The 25,170-nt window shown below is 45.4% G+C and overlaps 2 protein-coding genes and 1 long non-coding RNA gene across 3 annotated transcripts in view; 2 read left to right on the top strand and 1 right to left on the bottom strand.

Moving 5' to 3' along the window:
• cacna2d4a (calcium channel, voltage-dependent, alpha 2/delta subunit 4a) overlaps window positions 1–25,170 on the bottom strand; it is a 57,029-nt gene that overhangs the window by 12,031 nt on the left and 19,828 nt on the right. The window contains exons 23-36 of the mRNA XM_061806782.1: window positions 25,034–25,167; window positions 24,526–24,603; window positions 24,361–24,441; window positions 24,193–24,267; window positions 24,010–24,096; window positions 23,864–23,935; window positions 23,680–23,741; window positions 23,504–23,571; window positions 23,384–23,429; window positions 23,212–23,309; window positions 23,042–23,135; window positions 22,857–22,949; window positions 22,233–22,360; window positions 21,429–21,497 (exon numbers count right to left, since the gene is read on the bottom strand). Coding sequence (XP_061662766.1) covers window positions 21,429–21,497; window positions 22,233–22,360; window positions 22,857–22,949; window positions 23,042–23,135; window positions 23,212–23,309; window positions 23,384–23,429; window positions 23,504–23,571; window positions 23,680–23,741; window positions 23,864–23,935; window positions 24,010–24,096; window positions 24,193–24,267; window positions 24,361–24,441; window positions 24,526–24,603; window positions 25,034–25,167 — 1,185 coding nt within the window. The remainder of the gene's footprint in view (window positions 1–21,428; window positions 21,498–22,232; window positions 22,361–22,856; window positions 22,950–23,041; window positions 23,136–23,211; window positions 23,310–23,383; window positions 23,430–23,503; window positions 23,572–23,679; window positions 23,742–23,863; window positions 23,936–24,009; window positions 24,097–24,192; window positions 24,268–24,360; window positions 24,442–24,525; window positions 24,604–25,033; window positions 25,168–25,170) is intronic.
• lrtm2a (leucine-rich repeats and transmembrane domains 2a) lies at window positions 4,769–18,363 on the top strand. Its single transcript, XM_061806802.1, has 7 exons — window positions 4,769–4,896; window positions 10,012–10,162; window positions 15,729–15,949; window positions 16,339–16,464; window positions 16,652–16,740; window positions 16,809–16,966; window positions 17,867–18,363. The coding sequence occupies exons 2-7, from the start codon at window positions 10,108–10,110 to the stop codon at window positions 18,361–18,363; spliced, it is 1,146 nt and encodes a 381-aa protein (XP_061662786.1). The 5' UTR covers window positions 4,769–4,896; window positions 10,012–10,107.
• LOC133493449 (uncharacterized) lies at window positions 22,343–23,092 on the top strand. Its single transcript, XR_009792983.1, has 3 exons — window positions 22,343–22,476; window positions 22,562–22,600; window positions 23,002–23,092. It is a non-coding gene; the product is annotated as an uncharacterized LOC133493449 (long non-coding RNA).

The following is a 25,170-nucleotide window of genomic DNA, read 5'->3' as shown; positions in this document are numbered from 1 at the left end:
TGTGGACACGTCCAACTTCTTTCCCCGGAAAGCAGAATTAATCAAACTCACCAACCTCGTGGTAAAAATGTTTCCGCCGCCATCTTAATCAGGCAACCGAGTATTGGACGAGATGCTCGGAAGCGGCGAGGAAAGGGAGTTTGGTCTGGTCATGCTCTTCAGATGATTATATTTATGGTATTTATTAACTTTTACTCCCGCTGTTATTCATTTTAACCTTGTGTGCTGTGCTTTGTCCCTCAGGTCACGTGTCAAATAAATGCCGGACAAAAATACTGTAATTTTTACGCTAATGAGGATGCTAATTCTGCCTTCGAAGTTGCTCGCGAATGAAGAGGAATATTACAGGTGTCTAACTGAACTCCTAATTTATTAAAGAATCAATAACCCGAATGCTGTGTACTTTTTTTCCTACTTTCCAAAATGACAGAGCGGAAATTCGTTTGGATTTTACCCAAAAGAAGCAACGACGAGGGACAATTTTCCCTGGATAAAGACGACGGCGTTGACCTCTTCGATTAGATAAGGTCAATGAGATAGCGGTCTATAAATAGCGGGGGCGGGGGGGGGGGGGGGGGGTTGAGATGCCGTTTAGATGCGGCCAGTGTCCGTGACACCGGCCTTGATTGGATGCTGCAGTCGCAGCAGTGTGACAAAGTGAAGTGGTCTCAATAGTCCTTGGCCCAGATGCCGAGTGGATAATAGGAAGCTGGGAAAATCCGATCCAATTTTGAAAAGATGGATGTTGGCCGGAGGGGGCGGCGTGCCTGCAAAGTAGCTTAGGGGAGGCCAAAGACTGACACAATGCAACACATCTTCATTCTTCAAGTCAGCCGATCCCTCGCAACCACCTTTGGACGACAGCGGCCTATTTAGCTGCAGCCAAAATAGACCGAGGTTTTCCAGGAATACACGCACGGCACAGGTGCCAACACCCACAATTCGTGTTCCGCTTTGCTTGTTTATGCGTGCGTTGGCCAGATGACCGGCGCGGGTCTTTTCGCGAGGCGTCGGCTCTGGAAGCCGCAGGGGTGGGTGGCCGGAAATAGAAACCAGGCTAAAATCGAATCATCTTAATATATGCGGGAGAAACGTAGTTTCTAGATTGTTTGCTTAGACCTTTTTTAAACTATTTAGCAATGGGGGGAAAAATGGTTCTCTAGCACAATCTGAGGCATTGAGTCCTAACCACTGAACAGAAAATCTTCCAAATAGCCATCCTTCCATTTTCTTAGCCACTTATCCTCACAAGGGTCACGGGGAGTGCTGCAGCCAATCCCAGCTGTCAACAACAGGCAGGGTACACCCTGAACTGGTTGCCAGCCAATTGCAGGGCACATTGAGACAAACAGCCGCACTCACAATCACACCTAGGGGCAATTTAGAGTGTCCAATTAATGGTGCATGTTTTTGAGATGTGGGATGATCCTGGAGTGCCCGGAGAAAACCCACGCAGGCACCGGGAGAACATGCAAACTCCACACAGGCGGGCCCGGGATCGAACTCAGGTCCTCAGAACTCTGAGGCCAACGCTTCACCAGCTGACCTACCGTGCCGCCCTTTTTGGCTATGATTTCAAAATTAATTTTTACTGCAAAATACTGCTCTATACTCGAAACAAAAAAAATATCTAACCGAAGTATATCAATGGTAGCGTCATGCTCTGGGGGCTGGTTTTCCTGTGCTGGAACTGGGGCTTCGGACAAGATGGAGGGAATTAGGAACAGTTCAAAATAGAAATCATGTCAGGAAAAGCCTCATACAGTAAAAAAAAAAAAAAAAAAAAAAAAAATCACTGAGCTGTATTTGCAGTTGATCGAAACACTTTTGATTGTGGCAGATGCGGTGACCTTTTTTTATCACAGTTTAATAATTCTGACCACAAACACATCACAGTTATGTGAGGGTGTGCACATTTATGCAACCACATTATTTCAGATGTTTCTTTTTACTACTCTTGAAAAATCTTTTGAGATGTTGTAGTCTGAGCTGGAGTTATGAAATGATTATCTCGGTCTCACAAAACCCGGAAGAAGAAAAAAATAGCGAAACAGGGAACTCGTTCTTTATTCCCGAAGGCTTAATGAGCGTCACAAGTGTGCCATCACACACACAGAGTGACAAGTGACATGAAACTATTGACTTTTCCCCGCTTCAAGGCGACGGCGCGCCATTGCATCAGAGCCTCGAAAGGTTTTCACGCCGCCCGTTCCGAGAAGGTCGCGTGTTACGGCGGCGCTCTGTATTGCTCGCCTTGGAGCTGCCAGCCAGTGATGAAGCGCTCAAGGTCGCGCAGGCTGCGGCGGCGCGCGTTTGCCGACCAAATCATCCAAAGGGAGACAAAAACAAACAAGTGGCGCCGTTGGAAGACGCGGTTTCTTTACCTTCGGTGACATTTAAGCACCGCAGAGAGTGCCAAATGATTCTCGTGCTCATTACAGAGGCAATAAATGTGACTGAGTGTGAACAAGGAAGGAAGCAGCCAAGTGATTATGTGCTGTGTGAGATCCGTTCCCCTTTCCAGCCATCAATTGCTACCATGAAGCAGGAAATGCCACGTAGGCTTTCAAAGAAATTAGGTGTAACTATGCAATTCAATAACGGGCAAGACAAAAATTTTACCTCTAAAAAAAAAAAAAAAAAAAAAGAACAGATATGCCAAACGTATTTCTTCAAATCGTGGCTTCTGCCACAATTAACAGCCAGGAGGGTCGTCCACGCAAATAAATAAAAGCTGCAACCTCAAATAGCAACAACAAAAACGGAGTTTTCGTTTTAGTGGATGTGATGAGGGCCGTCGCTAGGTTTTCATATGCCAAAATGCTGACGAGGCATTTTTGTAACCCAAAATGTAATGGCCGACGCGGAGGCAGCATTCTCGGGAAAACTTTGGGGGACAAAGACAATAAAACTTCAACTTTGGCACATGATAACAAATCATTATGGCGGGGCTTCAGCCTGGCAGCCTAGAGATGCCACTGCTTGTAAAATATGTTCACTCTCATATGAAAGTTTGACGGACTGTACAAATCAAAAGTCTGCCTTTTTTCCACCTCTTGCGTAGCCAAAGAACCAAAATCTTGATAAAGGGGAAATCCAGTGGTTTGCATTAACAATGTATCCAATAGGTCATGTAATATGTGCTCTAGCTTGACAATGTGACGTTAAATCCTCTCTCATTTAATCATGTTTTGAGAAGATTTTTATCGACAATTCCGAATTTTCAGGGGCGCTATCACATGACATTTTGCGAGTCAGATGACCTCCGCGCACGGATGTGGCGTGTTAAGTGCCGCATTAAAGGCTCAATTACATGGGACACCATTTATGCCCAGCGCTGATTTCTCGGATTTATCCTCCTCTGACGAAGAAATAGCAGTATCGGTTGATTGGAAAGACGGAGGAATACTTCCATACAGAGCGAGCTCGTCAGACTCCGCGTCATTCCGCCCAAAGAACCATCCGAATATTCGACATTATTTACAGCCGAGCAGCGGAGTGAGCTGAAAATTCGCAATTGTCCATAAAAATCTTCTCAAAAGGAGGATTTAACCTCACATTGTCAAGATAGAGTACATATGACATGAGCTATTGGATACATTGTTAATGCAAACCACTGGATTTCGCCTTTAAGGACTCCCCTCAGACCGATGCAGTACAAACTTCAATAATTGCGAACAATATTATTCAATACCTCTTCGACAGCATCAATAAAAGTGCATTGGATGCAGTACAGATTTGTGTTGGGTCTCACTGTGCTTGTGTATACCTGCCTACTATTTATTTGGACACTAAAATGATCACATTATTGTTCCGCAAGGAGGGAAATACCAAAACAAAAGGTGGCTCAGACGAACACAAACCCGTGGGCACGCACACACACAAACGAGAAGCCAGTATTATGACAGCTGCCACGGGCAATGGAAGGAAAATAATGAGAGACGTGAGCGGGGAGGGGGTGGTGGTGGTGTGGGGGGGGGGGTGAATGGAGGGAGGAGAAAAGCCCATGTGGCTGAAAGGGAGATTCTCATCTTCAGTGGAATCAGCTGATGAGATCCCCCGCCCCCTTCTCCTTGTGCCCCCCCCCCCACCCTCCACCCCATCTCCCCTCTGACTTGATCTTTATCCCCACTTTCTCCACCTCCAAGCATTCCGGCTCCCTCATCCGCTCACCGTGGGAGAGCTGAGGGGCAGACAGAGGCGGCATTTACACTTGCTATATTTGACAACACACACACACACACTTTCCTGACACATGCACGACTGCACAGGCATACGGAGAGCAAGCGAAAGAAGGCGGGCGCACGCTGGAAAAACAGCCCTCAAGTGTAGCACGGATGCACACACGCACACCCCGGGATGTGTGCGCCGGGTGCAGAAATCACAAACATAGCGGCACACGGGAGGGCGAGCGTGACGACAGCACCTTCTCGTTCTGTCTGTGACACACACACACGGCCGTCGCTCTCGAGCTCACACACACCTCAGATGCTTCCGAGCCAGCGAGGAGGACGCTGCCGGACGTGTCATTCAAAAAAGGGCTGGATGTGAAGACGAGGATTAACCATCTCCATCCTCTCTTCCCTGCACGATATAAAATTCCTCCTATTTCCTCACACAATCCCTCGTCTCCCCCCCCCCCCCCACCCATCCCTGTCCTCCAAGTGCTGTGAATACAAGCAGGGGATTGTCTCTACACATAAAGAAGGATTATTCTCGTTTTTCGGCCGCATCACTTCGCCGGGATTTTTCAACGTATGGATCTATTTTTTTTTCCCCCTATAGCATCCCGCGTTCCAGAATCTTCCCAAAAAATTAAACAGGGATGTTGCGGGAAGGGATGTGTGAAAGGCGAGAGCAGTGACGCTGGTACACGCTGAAATATTTAGCCAAAAGGTGAGTCTTTGTACATCTATAAATAACATCTTGAAAGCTCAAAAGACTAAAGCCAGATTACTGAGAGCACAAATAGTTTGAAAATGAAAATAAAGTTTACAAGGTGTACGATTTACCCCAATTTACCAGCGGAGAGCTCGTCACACTTGAAACAAGTTTATGGGTTATTATTATGCCACAGCTGCATAAACATACTCCAAAAATGCTCGCTTTGACTGACATTGTCAATATGTTGATTATTGTGGCTCTAGCGGTGGCACCGTATCAGGCACATACACATTTTGGAATATGAGAATAACAAAAATCTAATACCGCTGAAGTTAAATGTGATTACTTTTTTCGTTCTTATTGATTTTGCTAGCCCTCCCTCACGATAGCTTCTTATTAGCACGTTGCAACTTGATTCAACCCTCACGTCATCGACCTTACAGCTACTGGCTCGGTGTCCAAATGTCACGCAAGTCGCTGATGCGTGTTCAGTTCTAGCAATACTAGTCTTTGGTGCGACTGACACATGGTTAAAGGTGTCCACTTGCCGCCGTGAGACAAATAAGTGTGTGACTGTGAAATACAAGACTTAATATGCTGCCCCCCACCCAAAGTTCTTCTGCCTCTTGCCATAGCTATGATACGCTTTTATGCAATTCATAGTATTGCCCTCGATCCATCAAGGTTGGGTTTAAGTTTGACCTTCACTTTTTGTCACCATCCGTGTGCCATTTGGCCGTTACGTGTCTTTGGCCACGTGCGCATATTTTGGTTTGGAGCAACACGCGCCTCTGCATGTGTTAAGCTTAGAGTCATGTATGCAGACATCCGTGCATGTATGTGTCGTTTCCAGGGTATTACCAAAAAAAAAAAAAAAAAAAGGCATTAAAATTTGATTTAGCGCTTGGCTGCACGTCTCTGCTTTTGTCGGTGAGCTGCACTGCTGCGCAAGGGGGAACAAAAACAACAACAAAGTTTCCCCGAGGGCTGGGCGATATGCCTGAAAATATGAATCCCTTCCCGCGATTATAAAGTTTATCAGCGTAAAAGTCGTCATGGAAGTACTTCTGAACGGGTTTACATTCGCACAGCCAAACTGACAAAAAAAGAAGGTAAAAATTAAAAACAACAAAAAGGTGTCAAGTAAATTTTAGAAAATTGATTTGTACGGCTCTCAAAAGTCAAAATTAAAAGTTGGCGCTCTACAGTGCACAATCGTGCAAAATAGGGCAGGTAAACTTGCCGATATCATAAACATTTATACTATAGATTAATATACCTTTGATCTTGGGCTGCTCATCCTGGCTCACGGGTGCGGTAACAATGATTTCTTTCTGGTTTTTGAGCTTGTGTGCTTACCGCGTACACCCGTTACACTTAGGTGCTAATTAGCTGTGCAAACTTGATTACTCACTACTGGGAGCGCAGTACAAGACTGACTTCTCTTATACAAGTACTGTAGCAGCTAAGGACTGCATTACTTTTTGTGTTTCGGCGTTCTACATTTCAGGTTAACACAGGGGTTAGCGTAGCTTTTCAGTCTTCTCCTGTTCTCCCTTCTTGATCAGTCTGTCGAATGATCGGCTACTCCTCACCCTTCTTTTAATTCTAACGATAACTGAACCGAAGTGGCCGGGCTCTCCCTTAGAGATAGGGTGAGAAGCTCGGTCATCCGGGAGGGGCTCAGTGTCGAGCCGCTACTCCTCTTGATGAGGTGGCCGGGGCATCTGATTCCGACGCCTCCCAGACGCCTCCCTGGTGAGGTGTTCCGGGCATGTCCCACCGGAAAGAGACGCCAAAGACGACCCAGGACACGCTGGAGAGACTATGTTTCTCGGCTGGCTTGGGAACGCCTCGGGATCACTCCGGAAGAGCTGGGAGAAGTGGCTAGGGAAAGGGAAGTCTGGGTATCTTTGCTGAAGCTACTTCCCCTGCGACCCGACCCGGAAAAACGGTAGATAATGGATGGATGGATGGATGGTCCGAAGTGCATCTTATTTGCCACCATAGTGGCAAGGACAAGAGACGACTAGCCGCACTAGCAAACCAGTCGGAGCTTGCCGCTGGTGCGGTGCAATGTAGCTTATCGCCTAGCATTCCCCCGGTAGCAGGCAGAAGAGCAAAAAGGAGGAGTGATTGTTCAACGTAGATTCATGTACAGCTGGCAGTTCTTCCAGCTCCACGGTCAATTGTGCTTCAAGCCATTTTCACATTGATGCAGATAGGACGATGTCATCAAAGAGCGTCACTGTGATTGGTCGGTAGAGAATCTATAGATTCTATATTGTAGTCAAAACGTTAAAATCGTCTACCGCGTAAAACATGCAAGCTGTACGATACAATATTTTATCGACAAAGCCTTTAAAGTGTGACCGTGTGTCAAAGTCACACCAGGCCACGCCCCGTTGCACAGGTGGAACACACTTTGGTCGCAAATGGGGCGTAAAACTGCACTGACGACTATTAGTCACGCCGCTGATGAAAAGATGAAATACCTTTGAAAATGTGATCAATTAGGCAAATGAGGGCAAAGATGCGCTCATGTGATGTGTAACGTACAACCCAAGTGCACATGAAGGCAGCGCACGACGCGATAAATCCAAATGTGGACAGCGAGCGGCATGAGCGCCGTGCGCAGTGAGCGGCGAGGGAAGACGAGAGGACATAAGAGGAGCCCGGGGTCGGGTAGGAGGCGTCATTCGATTCCCCGCCACCCCCCCCCCCCAAGCCGACCCTTTTGACTGGCAGGTATCGGCGTGTGGGCGCGACATGGGGGGTGCGGGTCAAATTAGTAAAAAAAGCTTTCTGGGAATAGCAACCATGTCGCCTGCTTAATGTGATGCCAAATGGTTTTTAACATTTAAAGGGACCTTAACACTACACACTTTTATTTATTGCATTTCCTCTCATGCTTTTTTAATTTGAATTATTCTTTCCAATACAGAAAAGAAGGTCAATGCATGGATTTGTATTTGTTACCCGGTGATCACTTAGTGCACTTTGTTTATAATATTAAGAATATATCAATGGATTAATTATGTGATTTCTTAATAAGAAGATAGTGTAAGGAGCAAATTGTTACTGTTCTATTGTGTCTGGACAAAACAAATCATCCAATAAAATTTTATATTGAAATTGTGATCTCGGTTTTAACTAGTAATAAAGCCAAACGGAATTAAAAAAAAAAAAAAAAATCACAAAAACACTTAAATTGGGTCAATATATCGATGCAGTAGTCAAGTCTTAGCTTCTTTCACTCTTTCTTGCAGGACAGCACTTAGTAATCCATGTCTTTATTTTTATCTGGGTTTGACTGACTGTAATGCACTTTAAGTTCGAGTCCGCGAGCCTCAAACATCTCCACGAGCAAACCGGGTCTAGTCGAATCCATCTTTCGATTCAAATGATGAGACTGCGCAACTATTTTATTATTACTGTCTGTGACTTGTTTTGTTGCTGTAATTGAGTTGTTTAAATTATTTCAGATATTATGTATGATTTTTTTTTTTTTATTTGCGCACAGCACTTTGTTTCAGCAGTGGTTGTTTTCAAAGTTGAGTTGAGTAAAGGGCAGGGAACCTTTCTGCCTTTACCAAGATAATTACGCTTCATTTGATTGACAAACGGTGATGCCACAACGATAACAAACCAACAGATGCATGTCAGCGTAGACAGTGTCAGAAATGTACCTGCAAAAAAATGACTTATTCAATAAGCGGGCGGGCTATGGTGTTGTATATTAATGAAATAATGTTGCAAGGGGGAAAAAAGAAAAGTGACCGGGCCCGCTCGTTTGTTTCTCTCGCTTGTGAATTTTTAAACGACGCTTTTGTGCGCTTGCGATTCAAGAAGAACAAGTCAGATTTCCCAGAGGAGGAAGAGGAGGAGCCCGGCTAATGTGACTTTTTAATCACATGCAGGGCTGCTGCTTGAATATCCTCATCGCTCCGCGATAAGAATCAACGCTCGGCAGTAAGACGGGAAGGGAACGCTGAAAAAAAGTGTTGGAGAGAACCATTTGAAGTTATTTGAGATTGTGATTTCAAGATTAATTAGCACGCGCACAAAAGATCTTCGGTCAAGGAGTTTTTCACGTTGTCACACTTTTTTTTTAATTGGATGTTGAGCTAATTTGCATCCCCGATACGTCTCCCGTCTACTTCTTGATCCGACTCTCCCGTTAAGTCGATGCGGATCTGATCATTTGGCCGGGATGGTTAAAATGCAAATTCCCGTAATCACTCGACACGCATCCTCGCGCAGACCTCCGAATGAGAAAGGGGGGGGTGGGGTGTGGTAGCGGAAAAGAGGTCGGGGGAAAAAAAATGTCTAATTATTGTACTACAGACTAATCTGATGAATGTCGGTATTTCACACGCGGCTAATTGGCTACGGATGACACTCTGGCGAAAAGGAGGCATCTCGTAGCATCACGCCATCGTTTTCAGAGTGGTGCTGTAATTGCAGGCTAGACCAGCTCGCCATTGGCTGCTCAGGCTCCAGGAGGCTATTTTCTGTACATTTTTAGAAATGTCATTTATGCACTTCTGTTACAATCTCCAACAACTGTTTTGGTTTGTGCGCTTCTTCTATTTATCATTTATCATCCACTTTCTATAGCAGTGATCCCCTTCTGGGTCACGGAAAGCACGAATCCTATCCCAACCGACTTTGTACGAAGGTTTAGTTGCCTCTAAATATAACTTCATCAGACGATGCCAACATTTATTGTGATACGTGTCTTTTAAATTTGAATGCTTTACAAGGAGCATAAATGCCCCCTTGGAAGGGATTCTGTGATCTTCTTGCAGCTATCAAATATTCTATATCGATTAGTCTACCGGTTATACCATCAACTCATCGGATAAAATTTTATTTTCCATTATTAAACAATACAATGTTCCTTTAATGTGCAGGTATTATAATTATGCAGTTGGGGTTGCCACCTCACGTTCTCCTTGATAGTATCTGTGACTTTGAGTGTGTTTGGTTTTTAAAAGCCGGGGCCTGGCGTGGTGAGTGATGTGGTTGTCAGCGAATGAAAGTCGAGTTAAGTGTTGTGAGCACAGGTTAGCGGACGGCTGATATTCCGACTGCGATTAACGCTGTGTTCCTTTCTTTCTTCAGGTGTTTACGCTCTCTGCATTCGCAGGCCTCGTAGAAGCTGCAGGCATGGCCGCCTGAGGCCTCCCGCCACCGCCGCCACTGAGGAAGTCGCGCGTCATGCCCCCCCACAGCCGCTTCCCAGGGGGCATCGGGCTGCCCACGTCCGGACCCGGTGAGTGGAATTCATCCCATCTAATAAACTCCCGACGATACACGTGGAACAGTCTATTTTGACGGCGGTCGACGTTAGTATGCCCAGCACGCACACACACACACACACACACACACACACAAAGGATCACGCCATTGAATACGCAGTGGCCGTGAGCACAAGCCTTTTATGAAATGCCATGTTAGTCCACAGTGTGGGTGAGGCTCCACATGCAGCAGGGAGAAAGTGGGCAAAAGGTTGTTTCTCCTTTTAGTGCAACTGTTTTGGCATCTAATGTGACAAAATGGACGTTGAAGGTCCGACCATGTGCTCTTTTAATTTTACTGAGCCTGTTCCCGCAAGAACTGAGTCGCATTTGGTTCGAAACAAAACATGACGTACTGCAATGAGTAAAAACTTGCCCTTCCAACACATCACTGCAATGATATAGTTGTATGATTTTATACAAAAGGTACCCTTCCCTCTATTTCATCTTATTGCCTGTTCGCTTGAGAATTCAGCAGAATTTTGTACTGAACGTGACGCAGTCCGCTTAGTAGTAACATGCGTTTTGGCTCCAATTTTTACATCTAAATAATTGATATGCCTTATTCTTTCTGACTTTGTTTTTGAGGATTAAAAAAAATGGTTCTTGTCATAGCTTCGTATTGTATTAAATCCATCGTGAGAGCCTTTCAGCAGTATGAGGGCCTCGACCATGCAATTTAAGTCGCTGGCAAGACAGTAACACCGAGATTATTGTCTTGCCAAATCTCTCTTCCGTCACTTTAATAAGCTTCATTGACACGGGTGGTTTTTCGATCTCGTCGTCTTTGACACGCTACAGAAATGCCGCAAATGAGCTGTGCCTGGGATTTGCGTGAACAATCCGGCGCACGGGCGCAGTCTCTGAATGAGACACCTTGCCAGAGAGGAACGTTGCAAGCATCTCATCCTATCAAAGGGCTCGAGTGTGCCAATATGTTCCGCTACTCCAGTGCTGAGTGCTCCTGCCATCAAGGATGCTGTTTTTTTTTATTTTTCTAATTGCATTCCCTGAGCACTAATGAGAGAATTTGGCAGATGGTGAAAATAACGATGATGCTTTTTTTTTGTACAACTCAAAACGTTATTGAAAAATGACGCCCGGAGGATGAAATAAGGAATGTTAAAGTGCTTGGGGAGGGAAGGAGAACTGCACTAAGAATGCTGCATCTGACAGCATTTTGTTCCGATAACAATATTTTTACATGAGCAGCCAACGAGAAATGTTTGATGACGGTCAACTCGGCTGGTAGAGAAAGAAAGTGAGATTGCCAGCGTCTGAAGCTGGCTGAGGAAACCCAACAAACTAGCCATCACCCAGCTAACAAGCTGCTTAGCATCTTGAGCACACTGAGGAAGCTGCCAAGTCAGCGCCCCCAACCTCAGCTAAAGGCCATTAGTGGCATTTGTCTTAGGGAAAAAAAATGTAATAAAGCAAATGTGGTGCAATTACTGTTGAAAAGGGCAAATTTTCTGATGCAGTGTACCTACTGAAGTGGTCACTGAGTGCTGAACAATTCTTTTTCTTTCGGCTTGTCCTGTTGTCTCGTGCATTTTCTTCTCTAACGCTCACTGTCCTCATGTCCCCCCTCACAACATCCAACCACCTTTTCTTTGGTCTTCCTTTTGCTCTTTTTGCCTGGCAGCTCCATCCTCAGCACCCTTCTAGCAATATCCTCACTCTCACACCTCTGGACATGTCCAAACCATCGAAGACTGCTCTCTCTAACCTCGTCTCCAAAACATTGTGTGTGTGCCGAACAATACAGTTCATCTAAAACTAAAGAGTCAAGAAGCATGTAACAGAACTAATTTGGAAGTCGGGAGGAAGAAGAAGAATTGACAAAAAGCGGGATTTTCATTGGATTTCAGAGCAATGCTAATCCATTCCTCTCTCATCCCAATGTCAGCAAGTGCAGCCTAAACCCAGACACCTTGTTCAGGCTTATCCATATTTTTTTGTGCATTTGTGTGCGTATGCGGCCATGACACGTGTGTGCGAGTGTGAGTAAGCGATTATTCCAGAGGTCTGGCAAGAGATGATGCGGGTTAAACGGCGCAGCCACAAACTTGTCTCACGCCGCCGTTCTCGCTTGTCTTTAAGCATCAGTCGACAGTACCCTGGTTGCTACGGCAACGCACCTCGTCAGAGTTGAAGTCATGTGGCAGAGCAGCCGGGCCCTTAATAGTATTTTATATGCATGTGTGTGCTACTTTGTGTTTTATACCTTTCAAGCTCAGCCCCCGGCGTGGAAACAAAAAGCAAGTAGAAGAAGTGTAGCACGCACACACACATGCGCGCACACACACACACACGCGCGCACAGGCTCGCTGGCTGTTATCCATATGCTGAATAAATGATGTTTGAGTAGAGGAGATCTGACATGTATCAGCCTTTGACAAATTACACAGGCACAATAGCTTTAGAATAAAGAGGTGGCGCGATGAAAACATTTTCCCCGACGTCAACACGTTTCATCAGCACAGTTCAACACTCGCACATGAAGAAGCGCCATTGATGAAAGCGGGCTCCACTCGTCACTCCATTTTGTTTAAATGGAATGTACGTACTCGGACGTGACGCGAGCATGGAGGAGCACGGCCGTAAATTGTGGTGGTGTAAAGGGCGCTGACAAGGAGCACGGAACCAGCAGTCTGACCTTTCACCTCAAATCCCGAAGGGGAACCTGCTGACGTAATTATTCCAAATGCAGATCTCCATTAAAGCTAAAACAACCTTAAAGTGGGTGAGGACCACATTTTAAACTTTCATCTACACTCCACTTCAAATTCCTCACTGACAAATCAAGGAACATTCTGAAAAAAAATTGGTACTAAAAATTTGGGGGGCTTCGATAAATCTGTGATATTGTTGGAATTTCTGATGACAAATCAACAAAAACAAAAATAAAAATTGCCAGAAAGCTGAATAACAGACTTAACAAATGTGTTCGGTTTGGACATTATCAGAGCCATGACGCAACTATTTACTGTTTCCTGTTCAAAAATGTTGATTTGTAATAAGTAAAAAAAAAATGGTCTATGCACCACCTATGGACAAGTAGTGTCTTGCTGGGGGGTTAAATAGTAGTTTCAGGAGTCCAATCAAAACCACGTTCGTTAAGTTGTGGGACATTTATGACGACAGACAGCCCGCTAGTAAATTAAGGAGTTGAGATAAGAGTGGGGACAGCTGCTGGAGCCTGTAATCAGATCTTGGCGAGTGTATATTGCTCGGCGTTGGAAAACAGCTCAGCCTCTGGGTATCGTGCGATCGGGTGACATCATCACGGGGTCCGGCATCACCCGGGGGCCCTCGTGAGATGTAACATGTCGGACAGCTGCGTTGTTAAGACAACGCAGACAAACATTCTTGTGTTTGCACCAAAATTTGATTCCAGTAAGTAGTAAATCTTTGGCGTGACACCATTACAAGCACTCGCATTAATTAATAAATCAAACAACGGTTGGACTACACTCAGCATAGCTTGCCATGGGATTTGGGCTATTAATTTTTTCCCACATTCAACGCTTTCTCAGTTTTGTCACGGTCTATCACTACATCAGTGATGGACCACGGGGAGGACGGGTTAGCCTAACGCACAACGCGCGGCAATCACAACCCGTCACGTTTCGCGGCCATCCCGTTTGGCTCACGGGGGGCCTAAAACGAGGCTGCCATGGGTGCCAGGAACAGTGGAAATGTAAACTAAGGAAAAGCCCTTCCAAAGCAGAGCAGAGGATTTGCAGCAGCTAAAATAAGCCAAAACAACCACCACCACCTCCTCCTTTTCTTCCTCCACGAGAGCAGCTCAAACCTCTCATAAATGTTGAAAGTTAGGGAGGCAGGGTGGGAGGGAGCAACACGAGGAGAAGAGGCGAGGGAGGGAGGAACGCATGGCTGGATAGACGGTAGGTGTGGAAAAATACCCCAGGAAAAATACGACTTGTTCATAATTTCATGTTACATTGTGAGGAAACGTTCCATCCCATACAGAAAGGTCCCTCGTTCGGTTCCGCCGCCTCTCGTTGCATAACGGCGCTCCTCTACCTCTGAGCTCAGCTGTCAGCTTAAATCTCCTGCAACGTTTCTAACCTGCGACGGCAAATTCAAAGCCACTGCACGGCAGAAATCCTTCTAAGGTTCGCACAGAAGGATTTCAGCAAAACCGCTTATCGCTCCTGTCGTCCATTTGCCAAGCCAAGTGAGTCCCTTTTTGGAGGCGTTTAGTCACATTCTGCATGGTTACAGTTCACACTCGGCTTGTGTCTGGTGGCCCGAAAACCCGTCTGAAGAAGAGACAGTTATCTCCAGATTTTTATCTATCAATGTATGACGTTAGTCAGTGCCTCCAGTGTGCATTGAAAGGGGAATGCTGAGTGAGAAGGAGAGAGAGCGAGAAAGAAAACATGAGAAAAGAAAAGAAGATGAAAGCCAATCAAATTTGACATATTAATGACCTTCTAAAGCATTTCAGTGGGGGAAATGAATTAACCAATCAGGGCATGGTCAGCTTGGAGACGAGTGTTTTCCATCACGAGCACACGGAGCAAGATCCAGCATGTATGCTTGCTGTGGAAGAACTCGACCTTAAAACACCTCTTGGATGAACTACATCAGCGATAGCGAGCCAGTCCCTCTTTCAGGTCATTAATGAAGCTGCAAACCTCCTCCACACTTCAGACGTAATGCAAGAAAAAATGTCTGGCGCTAATGCTAATTATATGCATATGATGCAACTGATGAATTCTGCCGTCGGCCAGTTAAAAAGTGTGACGTCTGTGTCTGGAGTCACTGTCTTGATATCACACTTTGTCAGCACTCGAGAGTCACACAGCAGCATATGCGCCCGATACGCATACGGACACGCAGGCACACGCCAAACGTTGGCCGATAAGAAAGTGGATGGCCGAGCCATCGGGGGACCACAGATCAAAATGATAGAGAATGAGGAGGATAAAGGCAATCACGGGGGAGAGAAGGAATGTCGGGCTGGGATGCAACCGAAGGACTAAATAGGTGGAGGAAAGCTGCTGGTTGCAGATGAAGTGAATTGAGGATAGATGTAAACGCAGGCCCAGGAAATGTGAGAAAGAGTGACACAGGCAGACGAAAGCAGCAAAGCCCTGACGGCAATTCCCGATGGGACTGAGCCCTGTCATCAACGACAAAAATCCACCCAAAACGGGGTTCTAATAGTATAGAGGGGTTACAAAATGCCGGCAAAGCACAACGGGACCGTACACAGTCACAAAACCAATGTTACATACAGAATAGAACCGGGTAGTTAAATTATTCAACACAAACAAACCACCTTAACACGAGCAACAAAACTTGATTTCTCGAAAGCTGTCATCGAATTGAACCGAACAAAACCAAGACTCCACCGTATGGTGAAAAACTAATACTTATTTCTAAAAAAAAGATATTCAGTGATGGAGGATAGGTTCTGACACAAGCTCAGACAATCTTGTTTTAAAGAGGTGTGTGAATCCAAGCGGAGAAGATGGATTACATTGGGAAATTCTCTCTCTCCTACAGTCTTCCTCTGCCTGCTGGTGGCGCTGCTCCAGCCGGCCTCCCTTTGCCCCCCGCCCTGTCTCTGCTCTTCAGACGGCCGGCTGGTGGACTGCGGGGGCCGCGGCCTCTCCTCGCCCCCTCCCCTGCACCTTCTGCCAGCGGGGAGTCGCTCGCTCCTGCTGGCCAACAACAAGCTGGCTTCGCTGGGAGCCTCGGCCTTCGCTAACCTCTCCTCTCTGGAGGTCGGATCCGTCCATCCTGTTGTTGCTGTTTACTTTACTGATAATCAGAATTGCGCTTGGATATGTGTAGCACAAATTGCAGCAAACTTGTACTCTCGGGGCCACAAAGTCAAGTGAAGTGGCTCTGTTATTTGCAAGGCCACACTTCCATTAGCATACAGGATGCGTACAGTCAAGTTGGTGTTGTAGCTGCAACAGAAAAGTTTTTTCCCCTCTTGGAAATGTTCAGAGACAAGCGTTGAAAAATCGTTCAATATTTTTCAAATGAGTCAATATAAACGTTTCGGTCAGTTACTTGGCGCCATCCAAGCACTTAGTGATTCTGAAATATTTTTGCAAGGAAATTCCGAGCCACATCTGACGTCGTGGTGTCACATTGTGCGTTACAGGAACTGGACCTCTCGAACAACTACCTTGACAATTTACCGGCTGGATTATTCCGAGACATGAGCAATCTGACCAAACTGAGCCTGAACAACAACTCTCTTACAGGAATGGACAGAGAGCTCTTCCAGGTAAACAATTTACACCCCACAAAAAATGTTTTGGGTGACTGGCTCCTGTCCAGTTGCGATTTTTTTTCAACTGAACTGAACCCATTTGGGACCTGTCATCAATCAACTCTTGGCTTTTAAGTATCACTAAAATCGACCATTATTGATCCAAGACTGGACTGCGAAAGTAAATCTGCCGTTTTTATAGGGTCTGGGGGGTCTCCAGAGTCTGGATCTTTCACTCAACGGCCTGGCATCTGTTCCTTTGGGGCTTTTGGATGAAGTCGAGGGGCTCAGGTAATCAAAATCAGTGCAGACATAGTTGGTCAGTTCCTCTTAATTGATTCCAAAATGTCCCCATATAGGTGGCTGTCTCTGGCTGGTAACAGGCTTCGCGGATTGGAGAGGGCGGCGTTTGAGCCTCTCGCCCACCTCCAACACCTGGAACTGGGACACAACCCCTGGGAATGTGACTGCAACCTACGGGAGTTCAAACACTGGATGGAGTGGCTATTGTACAGAGGTGAGCATCTGATTCATGTCACAGCCGCTCCAAGCAGGGGGTTCGTGACTGGCAGTAATGAGACGAAAGCAAATCATCTCTGTGAGAAGGCACATCTCATTCGTGCCTCCCCTCGACTGTGTGTCGTCCATGTCGGCCCATCGCATAAGCACAGTTGCTCCGTGCTATCCCCTCATGTGTGAAAATCTGCATTCACCTCAGTACCTCAGTGCCTCGGGCCTCGGCTGCCCCGCTAATGAAGCGACATCTCCTCTCCGCTCCATTATCCTCACTGCTCCGGTCCGCTCCGCTCTGCTCTGGCCCGGCCCGGTCATCTCGCGGCGTTCGACGAAGAGGCTTGTCCAGATTGAATGCGAAACCTTGGGAGTAACTGCTGAAAAGGGCAGATGATATGCACTCCGGAGACAAAGCGACTCGGGTGACTCCAATCTGTTTTCGACAACTTCACGGCACCCTGCTGGGATGTTTGCAGACATAAATTTCTCTCTGGGAATGTTTGGTCACAGAGCCGAATACCACCTCCTCATATTGTTTTCAAGTCGACGGCCTCCTGACTTCGTTTGAATCATGTTTGTCCAGAGCCTGTAAGCGTTAGCTCGCGGTGGGAATTAGTCACTCTGAATTTTTTCTTCTGCACACAAGATCGGCGCTGCGAAAGTGAAGCATGCCATCTTGTGAATTATAGAAGGCCTCCGTTGAGTCTATCTCCAAGTTAGTGTTGAGAGCACAGGCAATCCGTGTGTGTTTAGTGATGTATGACTCATTTCGGTGTCGGTATTCCACCCCCCTTCGTCCTCACTTGCTGTCTTTTCCGTTTACTCTCAATTAATGGGCTTCACAGGCACGAGGTGTTTCCTAAATGACCCCCCTCTTGTCCTCCTGTCCGTCGCTCTCCTTCAGGCGGAAAGGTGGATGCAGTGGAGTGCACGCTACCGAAAGATCTGCGGGGGCGAGACATCCGTGGCGTTCCCGTGGAAATGTTCAACTACTGCCTGCAGCTCGAGGATGAGAACGGGGGAGGAGGAGGCGAAGGATCCCGAGGAGGGCCTCCCTGCAGCAGGGGCGCTCTTAACCCCAGCGGTGTGCCGCCAATTTCTGGTGGTGATGACTCCTCTTCAAACACAGGAGGAAGGGGAGGTGGCGAGGCCCCGGCAGAATGCGTGCGCGCCCGCTACCGGCCCGTGAGCGTGCGGCGCGCCATCGGCACGGTGGTGATCGCCGGCGTGGTGTGCGGCATCGTCTGCATCATGATGGTGGCCGCCGCTGCGTACGGTTGCATCTACGCCTCGCTCATGGCCAAATATCAGCGGGAGCTGAAGAAGAGGCAGCCGCTCATGGGAGACGGCGAGGTGGACGCGGATGACAGGGATGAGAAACAGATCTCTTCGGTGGCGTAGAGGAGCCTCGGAAAGGGGGGTTGTGCACAAGGGCTCAAAGAGGAGAACGGTTTTGAACAAGAAAGCAATGCTCACCACCTAGGACTCCAAACGTCACCAACCGGTCTCCTTTTTCTTCTTTCAAAGCCTTTCTCCCTGCATTTATCTTCCATCCCTTCATCTCGCCTACTAACCACCTACTGATGCCGTTGGCTGCTGAACTTAGCACCAGAGAGAACAAGAACGTTTCATCTCATATGCAACGAATCGACTCATCGGAGAGCGGATGGTGAAATTTTCAGGGACTCTTCACTGCGCTCTGGATCGGACCAAAGTTCACATGTGAGACAACGCATACGAACGGGCTCGGTATGCCCCGGTTTTGAACCTCTTCCAAAAACCTTACGCTGGCTCAGAAGGAGACTTCAGTGGATGGGTATTCTATTTAGCCAACACTTTTACTGCATTGTCTCAGAAAAAAAAAACAAAAAAAACACCAGGACCAGGTTCCAGGTTCTCCCTGGTCCGTCTCAGGAGGTGTGCATATACGCTCATGAGAGGGTCGTGCTGACCAGCTCAAAAAGCACACATTTGAGGTATTGCCCGTTTATCCTGGGGGGGGGGGAAGCTTCCAATATTCTTGATATTTCTCAGACCACGAGTCTCCCGACAAGCTCCGTCCAAGAACTTTCAAACTTTCCAGCACTTTATCGCCCTAATCGGTTAGCCACCATGCTTTCCCTTTCCTTCCCTTCTTTATAAAATGATCTTTCCCAGAGGGATTAAAGCTAACGAGGGATTAAACTAAAAGATGCTGCTATTTCCCCCCACTAGCTCCCATCCCTTCATCTCTCCATCCAGTTGCTATAAATGGAAAGTCCTCCTGCAAGACTTCCACCTCGTTTCTTTGCTCACATCCGTCAGCAATATGCGATGGAAGTTGCGTCAGCGTGACTCGAAATTGACACTTCCAAAGAGAATTTGATTTGCATTTCGGCTGAGTAGAAAAAAAAAAAAAAACAAACCCTGAACTTTTAGTGCATATTGCTCTTTTTGGATATATTCCCTCCTGATACAAATTGGCTTTAAGGAAACCTATAATAAGTGTATTATGATGCAGATACATATTCTTACATTAGCCTAGCCTGTAGGCTGTCTCTGTGCATATGGGGACGCCTCCAAAAATATTATCAATCCATAATGTTTGTATTTTCTCGTGTCTATAACGCTTGTATGTTTTGTTTGGGATATCACTGTAACGTTTGCTCATCAGTCGTGTTCATTTAATTGTACTGAGTCAAGTTTCTCCAATAAACGGTGAAATAGTCGAAAAATCGTACTGGAGATCTTCTCAAAACGACACGAAAGTAAGGCTGTCTGGGAAAATTGAAACTTTCCATTTCCCGGCCTGGAGGTCTCGAGCTGTTGGTGGCTCAATCCTGTTCTTATAACCCGTGTGTGTGTACATAATAATAAAATATAGTTTGCTACTTACAACATAATGACTGAGGGCCTCGAAAAATATACTGGCCGGCATTCGGTGGTGTGTTGTGTTATGACGATGATTGTGTTTTAGGCAATGACGATAAAGAAGCATTTCCTGGTACATATGCATTGACTGAAATAAAAACATATCACACTCTATTGACAAGGTTCGACTAAGTCTATTTCCATTTCCAGTCCGTTTGAGCACACAAACAAGATTTCCAGCAGAGGGTCAAAAAGTCAAATCAAGTAAGATGACGCACACGCAGACACACAAAGGGTCAAAGCAGAGAATGAATCAGTGGCCATGGCAGCTCCTCCGTGTGCGTACTAATCCTTATCTTGTTCTTTACGCCTCAATCCCTTCCAACACTTTTTTCCTTTCTCATCAACTCTGTCCTTCTCATCTCCTCTCGCGCTTATCTGGCGTCCATTTATCTTCCTGACACATCTTTTCTCATCGCTTGGAGTGTTTTTCACCTTGCTGTTTCTCCCACCACCGTCCACCTTTTTTGTCTGCTCCCCCTCATTGTCCTCCCCGCTTACTGTTTACAATGGCTAACCTTCATTCTCCTCTTTTCCTCATCCTTCCTTCTTTAGTTTGCAGGTGGCAGAGTGTCAGTTATTGTAGATGGATTAGATAGATACATGGATAGACAGGTCCCGTGTTTATGGGTGAATGAGCATGATCACGAGTGCATGAAAAATGACAACAAAGAATTCATAATCGTCCTCATGAATCATAAATAGACGTTTGTATGTAGACACACTGCTCTCTAGCGGTGTCAGATGACATTGCATCTCCAGGTAACCGTTTACCTTTTCTCCTATAATTTCTAAAACCTTGAACACTGGGAAAATAGCATTTGTTGCGTGACCCTGCTTTCAAAAATGACACCTTACCATAAAATAAATTCGATATATATGTTGTGTATTTTTTTTTTTTACATATATTTGTGTTAACCCTTCTCCCAACTATACTTTAAGTTTGCTTTCTTCAAGAAAAAAAAAAAACTGTTTCAAGTTCCACTTTAGTCATGACCCCAAGTTTTCGCTCAGTCCTGTGATAAATTACTCCACTAGAAATATTTGGACAATTCCACAAAATCACATGGTGGCAACACTGAGATCAGATTCAAGGCATCAAGAGTAACTTGACTCATTTATTTTTCTTGATATTCGATTACATTTTAACGACAACTTGGGTGTTAAAATGGGATCTTATTCGTGTTACCTACAGTACAGTATATATTCTCTCATATTTTTTTCGTTTTTGTTGTTGTTGTTCAATCACTGCAATGTGCTTTGCGTCAACATACATACAATTAGCTAGAGGGTATGTGGCTATATTTCATAAATTTGCTAATTAAACGTCACTTCTTTTACTTTCAGTTGTTATTCAAATAAAACAATGACATGGGCCAATGTCTGCACAGCATTATTGGCTGTATAGTTTAAAAAAGACAGAAATACAAGTTTATTTTAAGTGTTACAACCAACCAGTGGCACTGATTTGGTGGAATGGCCCTCGAAATAAATTCACTCAATAATGCAGAGATCGCCTTGGCAATTCATGACTTAAAAAGTATTTTGTGTCCTACCTCCAGCGATGGCGGTCTTCTTGCCTACGGTCACTGTAATGGCAGTGGTGGCGATCACGATTCTCCCCGCTGGAAAAAGAGCAGCGCAAAATGAGAGAGCGCTCAAAACCACAATTGCCACATCATCAGGTACACCTGTACAGTCCAGTGAGATCCAATTCAGGAAAAACATCTTCAACTACAAATAGCTAATATTGTGCTCAAGGTGTACCACATATAATAATAGGTTACACATGCACACGGCACTACAGAAGGGTTTTTGAATTTCAAGCATGCAGAAATTCACCCAGTACTATTGTGGAAGATGTCATGTACTTCTTATAAGTGATAACCATAACATAATTCCTAATCGAGGAGAGGAAGTTGCTGTGTGTTACAATATATCCCCAGTCATGCCATACATGAAAGAGCTGGAGGGGGAAAAAAAATGGAAATTGTGATGAAACATAAAGGATGCTTGGGAATGGTTGAGGACATCCAAGCGGCAGCATGCCAAGTAACAGTTTTCTTCTACCCTCCTCCTCATCATCATCCTCCTCCACCTCCCCCTGTTTTCCCCCTCCCTCCTCAGCTGGCTGCTCCGCCTCCTCTGCGCTCATGGTGGCGCTATAGTCGGCCTCATAGTCCCTGAACACGTCTGAACAAAACAAACGGCATGTGACGACAGCCCTGCTCCTAAGAAGGATACTTTGATTGCAAAAAAAAAAAAAAAAAAAAAAAAAAGAGAGACTCTCCTGCAGTAGTCATGATTGTATTTCACAACGACAACAAGCGCATTGAGAATGCAAACGACGTATGAGCTACCTCGGGTCTCCTGTCGGGGCATGTAGTACAGGAACTGTCCGGCGGGGTACTCGGCCGCCCTGCGGAACCACAGTGGGAAGTGGTCCAGCGTGAACATGTTTTCTTTATCCGCGGATGTCAGGAACGACCTGGCAGCAGCATGACAAAGACGCAAACTGTCATACTTTGCTAATGTAGAGTATCATATCTGTGTCCAATATCTGTGATGAAGAAAAATTGTGCCCTTCTTACCGTTCACCTGAAAGTAGGCTAGTCCAATTTTTGATCAGATATATATAGACAATGGGTCCAAAGTCACTAAGCGCTTCTTTTTTTCTATTTCGTTACAGCTATCCTTTGAACAAGCCATCACCATATGACAGCTTAAGGTTTGTAACATTTGCAATAGGCATATCATTTTTCTTGCAAATTGACACTGGAGCAGCGCTCCAACATTGTTTTTTGGTCTCTGATTGAAGTTCAGCGCCAATTTGTGAAGCTCTAGTACAATTTCTGCCATCCATGGCAAGTATATCAAAATAGCCTACTAACATAACTTGTTTTTTTTTAAACACTGTTCCGGTGTCAACTAGTAATATTGTCTGAATACCTAAAACAACCCCCTGCGTTAAAACTCCGACTCACATGCCAACTCGGTTCTCAATGCCCGTGTAACGTTGGAATCTCATCAAGCCGGAACGTGTGCCCAGGAAAGCCGTTTCAATGCCGTCGTCCATACTGTAAGATCAAAAGATTAATGGGAACTCATTTCATTTGCATTTCAAAAAAGAGACTCCGAAGAGACGATGTGCTGGTCGGTGATTATTCACCCTGATGGGTTGAGCATGAGGGCAGTCCAGTAAGCTTCCAGCGGAGCCGTCACCACTGCGTCAAATAAGGTTTGCTGCATGAGCTGCACATCACCTGCGAAGCAACAAGGATGCAATTTGACTTTTTTCCAGAGCGCACGTGGATAGCAAGCGACAAAGTCCAGACTTACACTCCAGATCGGGTTCTTTACCAGTCAGGTATCCGACTACGGCCTGCAGCTGGCTTAGTTTACGATGTGCTGGGTCGATGTCGGTCTCGCAGTAGGTCCTGGAAGGTTGTCGATAGCGTTAAAAAGAGCAGGAAGGGTAAAAAAAAAAAAAAAAAAATGATGTTTGACTCACCATTCACTGGCAATGGTCAAATCGGGAGCCAGTAAATCATGGAGACCTGGGCAATAATGATTTCATCTGACATTGAGTAAAAACAGAATAATTACATGTAAAAATAAAAAAAGAACCTACCTTCCTCCACAGAGACATTTCCAATGAATATATATTGCCCATATCCTCTTGTCAACACGATGCCAAGACTTACGGACAGAAAGACAAATCAAAGCCATTGATTGCAAACCAAACCAAACCAAAGAGAAAAGCCGCAATATTTTCACTGTATTAAGGCGTACTGTATGCAATCGTACCTGAACGGTGTCTCATTGATGTTGGTGTAGAAGTAATCATTCTTGAGGAACATCACTCGTTTCTATTGAGAGGCAGAACAAGATCTTCTGTAGAGGACCACAATGTTTTCCTTCACGTGCATTTAGGAGTGGAATGGCTTCACCTAGCGGGGAAGTTGGTAAATTACACCTTCATCTTACTCACGCCCTTATCAACTGAGGTCCTCACGTCTAAGGACAATGTACCGGTTTCTCCCTTGACCATGGCCGTCCTGAGCTGAAATATGACATTGATGACACATACCAACATAGAGAAGAAGAGTGAAAAATATTGGAATGTGCGTGGCTCACCTTCTCCTCGGTGTCTTCCCATTCCACCTCCGACAAGTCGACGCTGTTATAGTTGGGTTTGGGCTTCAGCTTCTTACCTTCCTTGTACTGTCACATGCACACACAGTGTTCAGTTGGAGGGCTGAACAAAAGATTGCAATCACCCCAAAAATGATTCTTTGGGTTGTGTGACTCATTGTTTACCAGAGGACGGAGGTCAGGATGAGATAAGATGTACCCATTGTTTGTGATGAGATAAGCGTAACCGTGGACACCCAGCTAGAACGACACAAATCAAAGAATTTTTTTTTTTTTTTTTTTTTGCAATTTTCCTAATAAGAGGAACGATGGAGCAAATTAGGAGGATTTAACCTTGTATCTCAGAGCTAATCTCATTAGTTCTTTTAGAGACACGTCAGTTCCGACGACCCCCAGCAAAATTCCATGAGACAACTACGACACATAAAAAAAAAAAAAATTACATTCACACTTTGTTGTGTTTATTAGTGTCATTAAAATCGTAATAGTCAGCCTCACCGTCTCTTTTTTCTTGCTGAACACAGGCATTGCAACCGAGGTCATCAGAAGCAAACTTTGGGCTTGACTGTTGAACAGCTGTGAACGTACGTAAAAGAGATAATAATAATAATAATAATAATAAGAGAGGCTCCAAATCCCCAGAGTTGAGCAAAGAAAATAACCCATCGGATAGCAGCGCAACATTTTGTTGTTTTTGCTACTAAAAAGAGATCAGATGTAGTCTACACTAAAAACCATCTAGATTATGGGAAGGTGCTGCTAACCAAAAGGCTACAGTATATGCAAAACTAAAGGAAATATTTCACACTTTAAAAAAACTATTCAAATATGTTTGATTACCTCTTTAGTGGTGGGGAACTGGGGGTGAAAAGACAACCGCAAATGTGGTAAAGTGCCATTGAAATAGCTAAAAAGCTTGAATCCGTAGTATAGATTTCAAGTCATAACTCAATGTTCTCCACATGTTTCCAAGGTATGGATCGCGACCAAAATGGCCGTAACGCACCACACTGTCCATGTAGGCCTCCGTCCAGATGATGTCATGGTCGTGGTTGATGACCATGGGCCGACTGAGAACGTGCAGGTATTCCATCACGTTTTCTTGGACGTCTGCCAGCGTCGAAATGTGCGTGTAATAACCTG

The sequence above is a fragment of the Syngnathoides biaculeatus genome, chromosome 20, assembly GCF_019802595.1.
Source record: "Syngnathoides biaculeatus isolate LvHL_M chromosome 20, ASM1980259v1, whole genome shotgun sequence".
NCBI lineage: Eukaryota > Metazoa > Chordata > Actinopteri > Syngnathiformes > Syngnathidae > Syngnathoides > Syngnathoides biaculeatus.
This window is presented reverse-complemented; position numbering and strand designations above follow the sequence as displayed.

What these genes read in the sequence shown, in the direction of transcription:
- lrtm2a (XM_061806802.1), top strand. Translation starts at nt 10,108, where the DNA reads ATGCCCCCCCACAGCCGCTTCCCAGGGGGCATCGGGCTGCCCACGTCC. An exon ending in CTAACCTCTCCTCTCTGGAG is followed by an intron (nt 15,950 to 16,338) that starts GTCGGATCCGTC and finishes TGTGCGTTACAG; the next exon opens with GAACTGGACCTCTCGAACAA. An exon ending in GATGAAGTCGAGGGGCTCAG is followed by an intron (nt 16,741 to 16,808) that starts GTAATCAAAATC and finishes GTCCCCATATAG; the next exon opens with GTGGCTGTCTCTGGCTGGTA.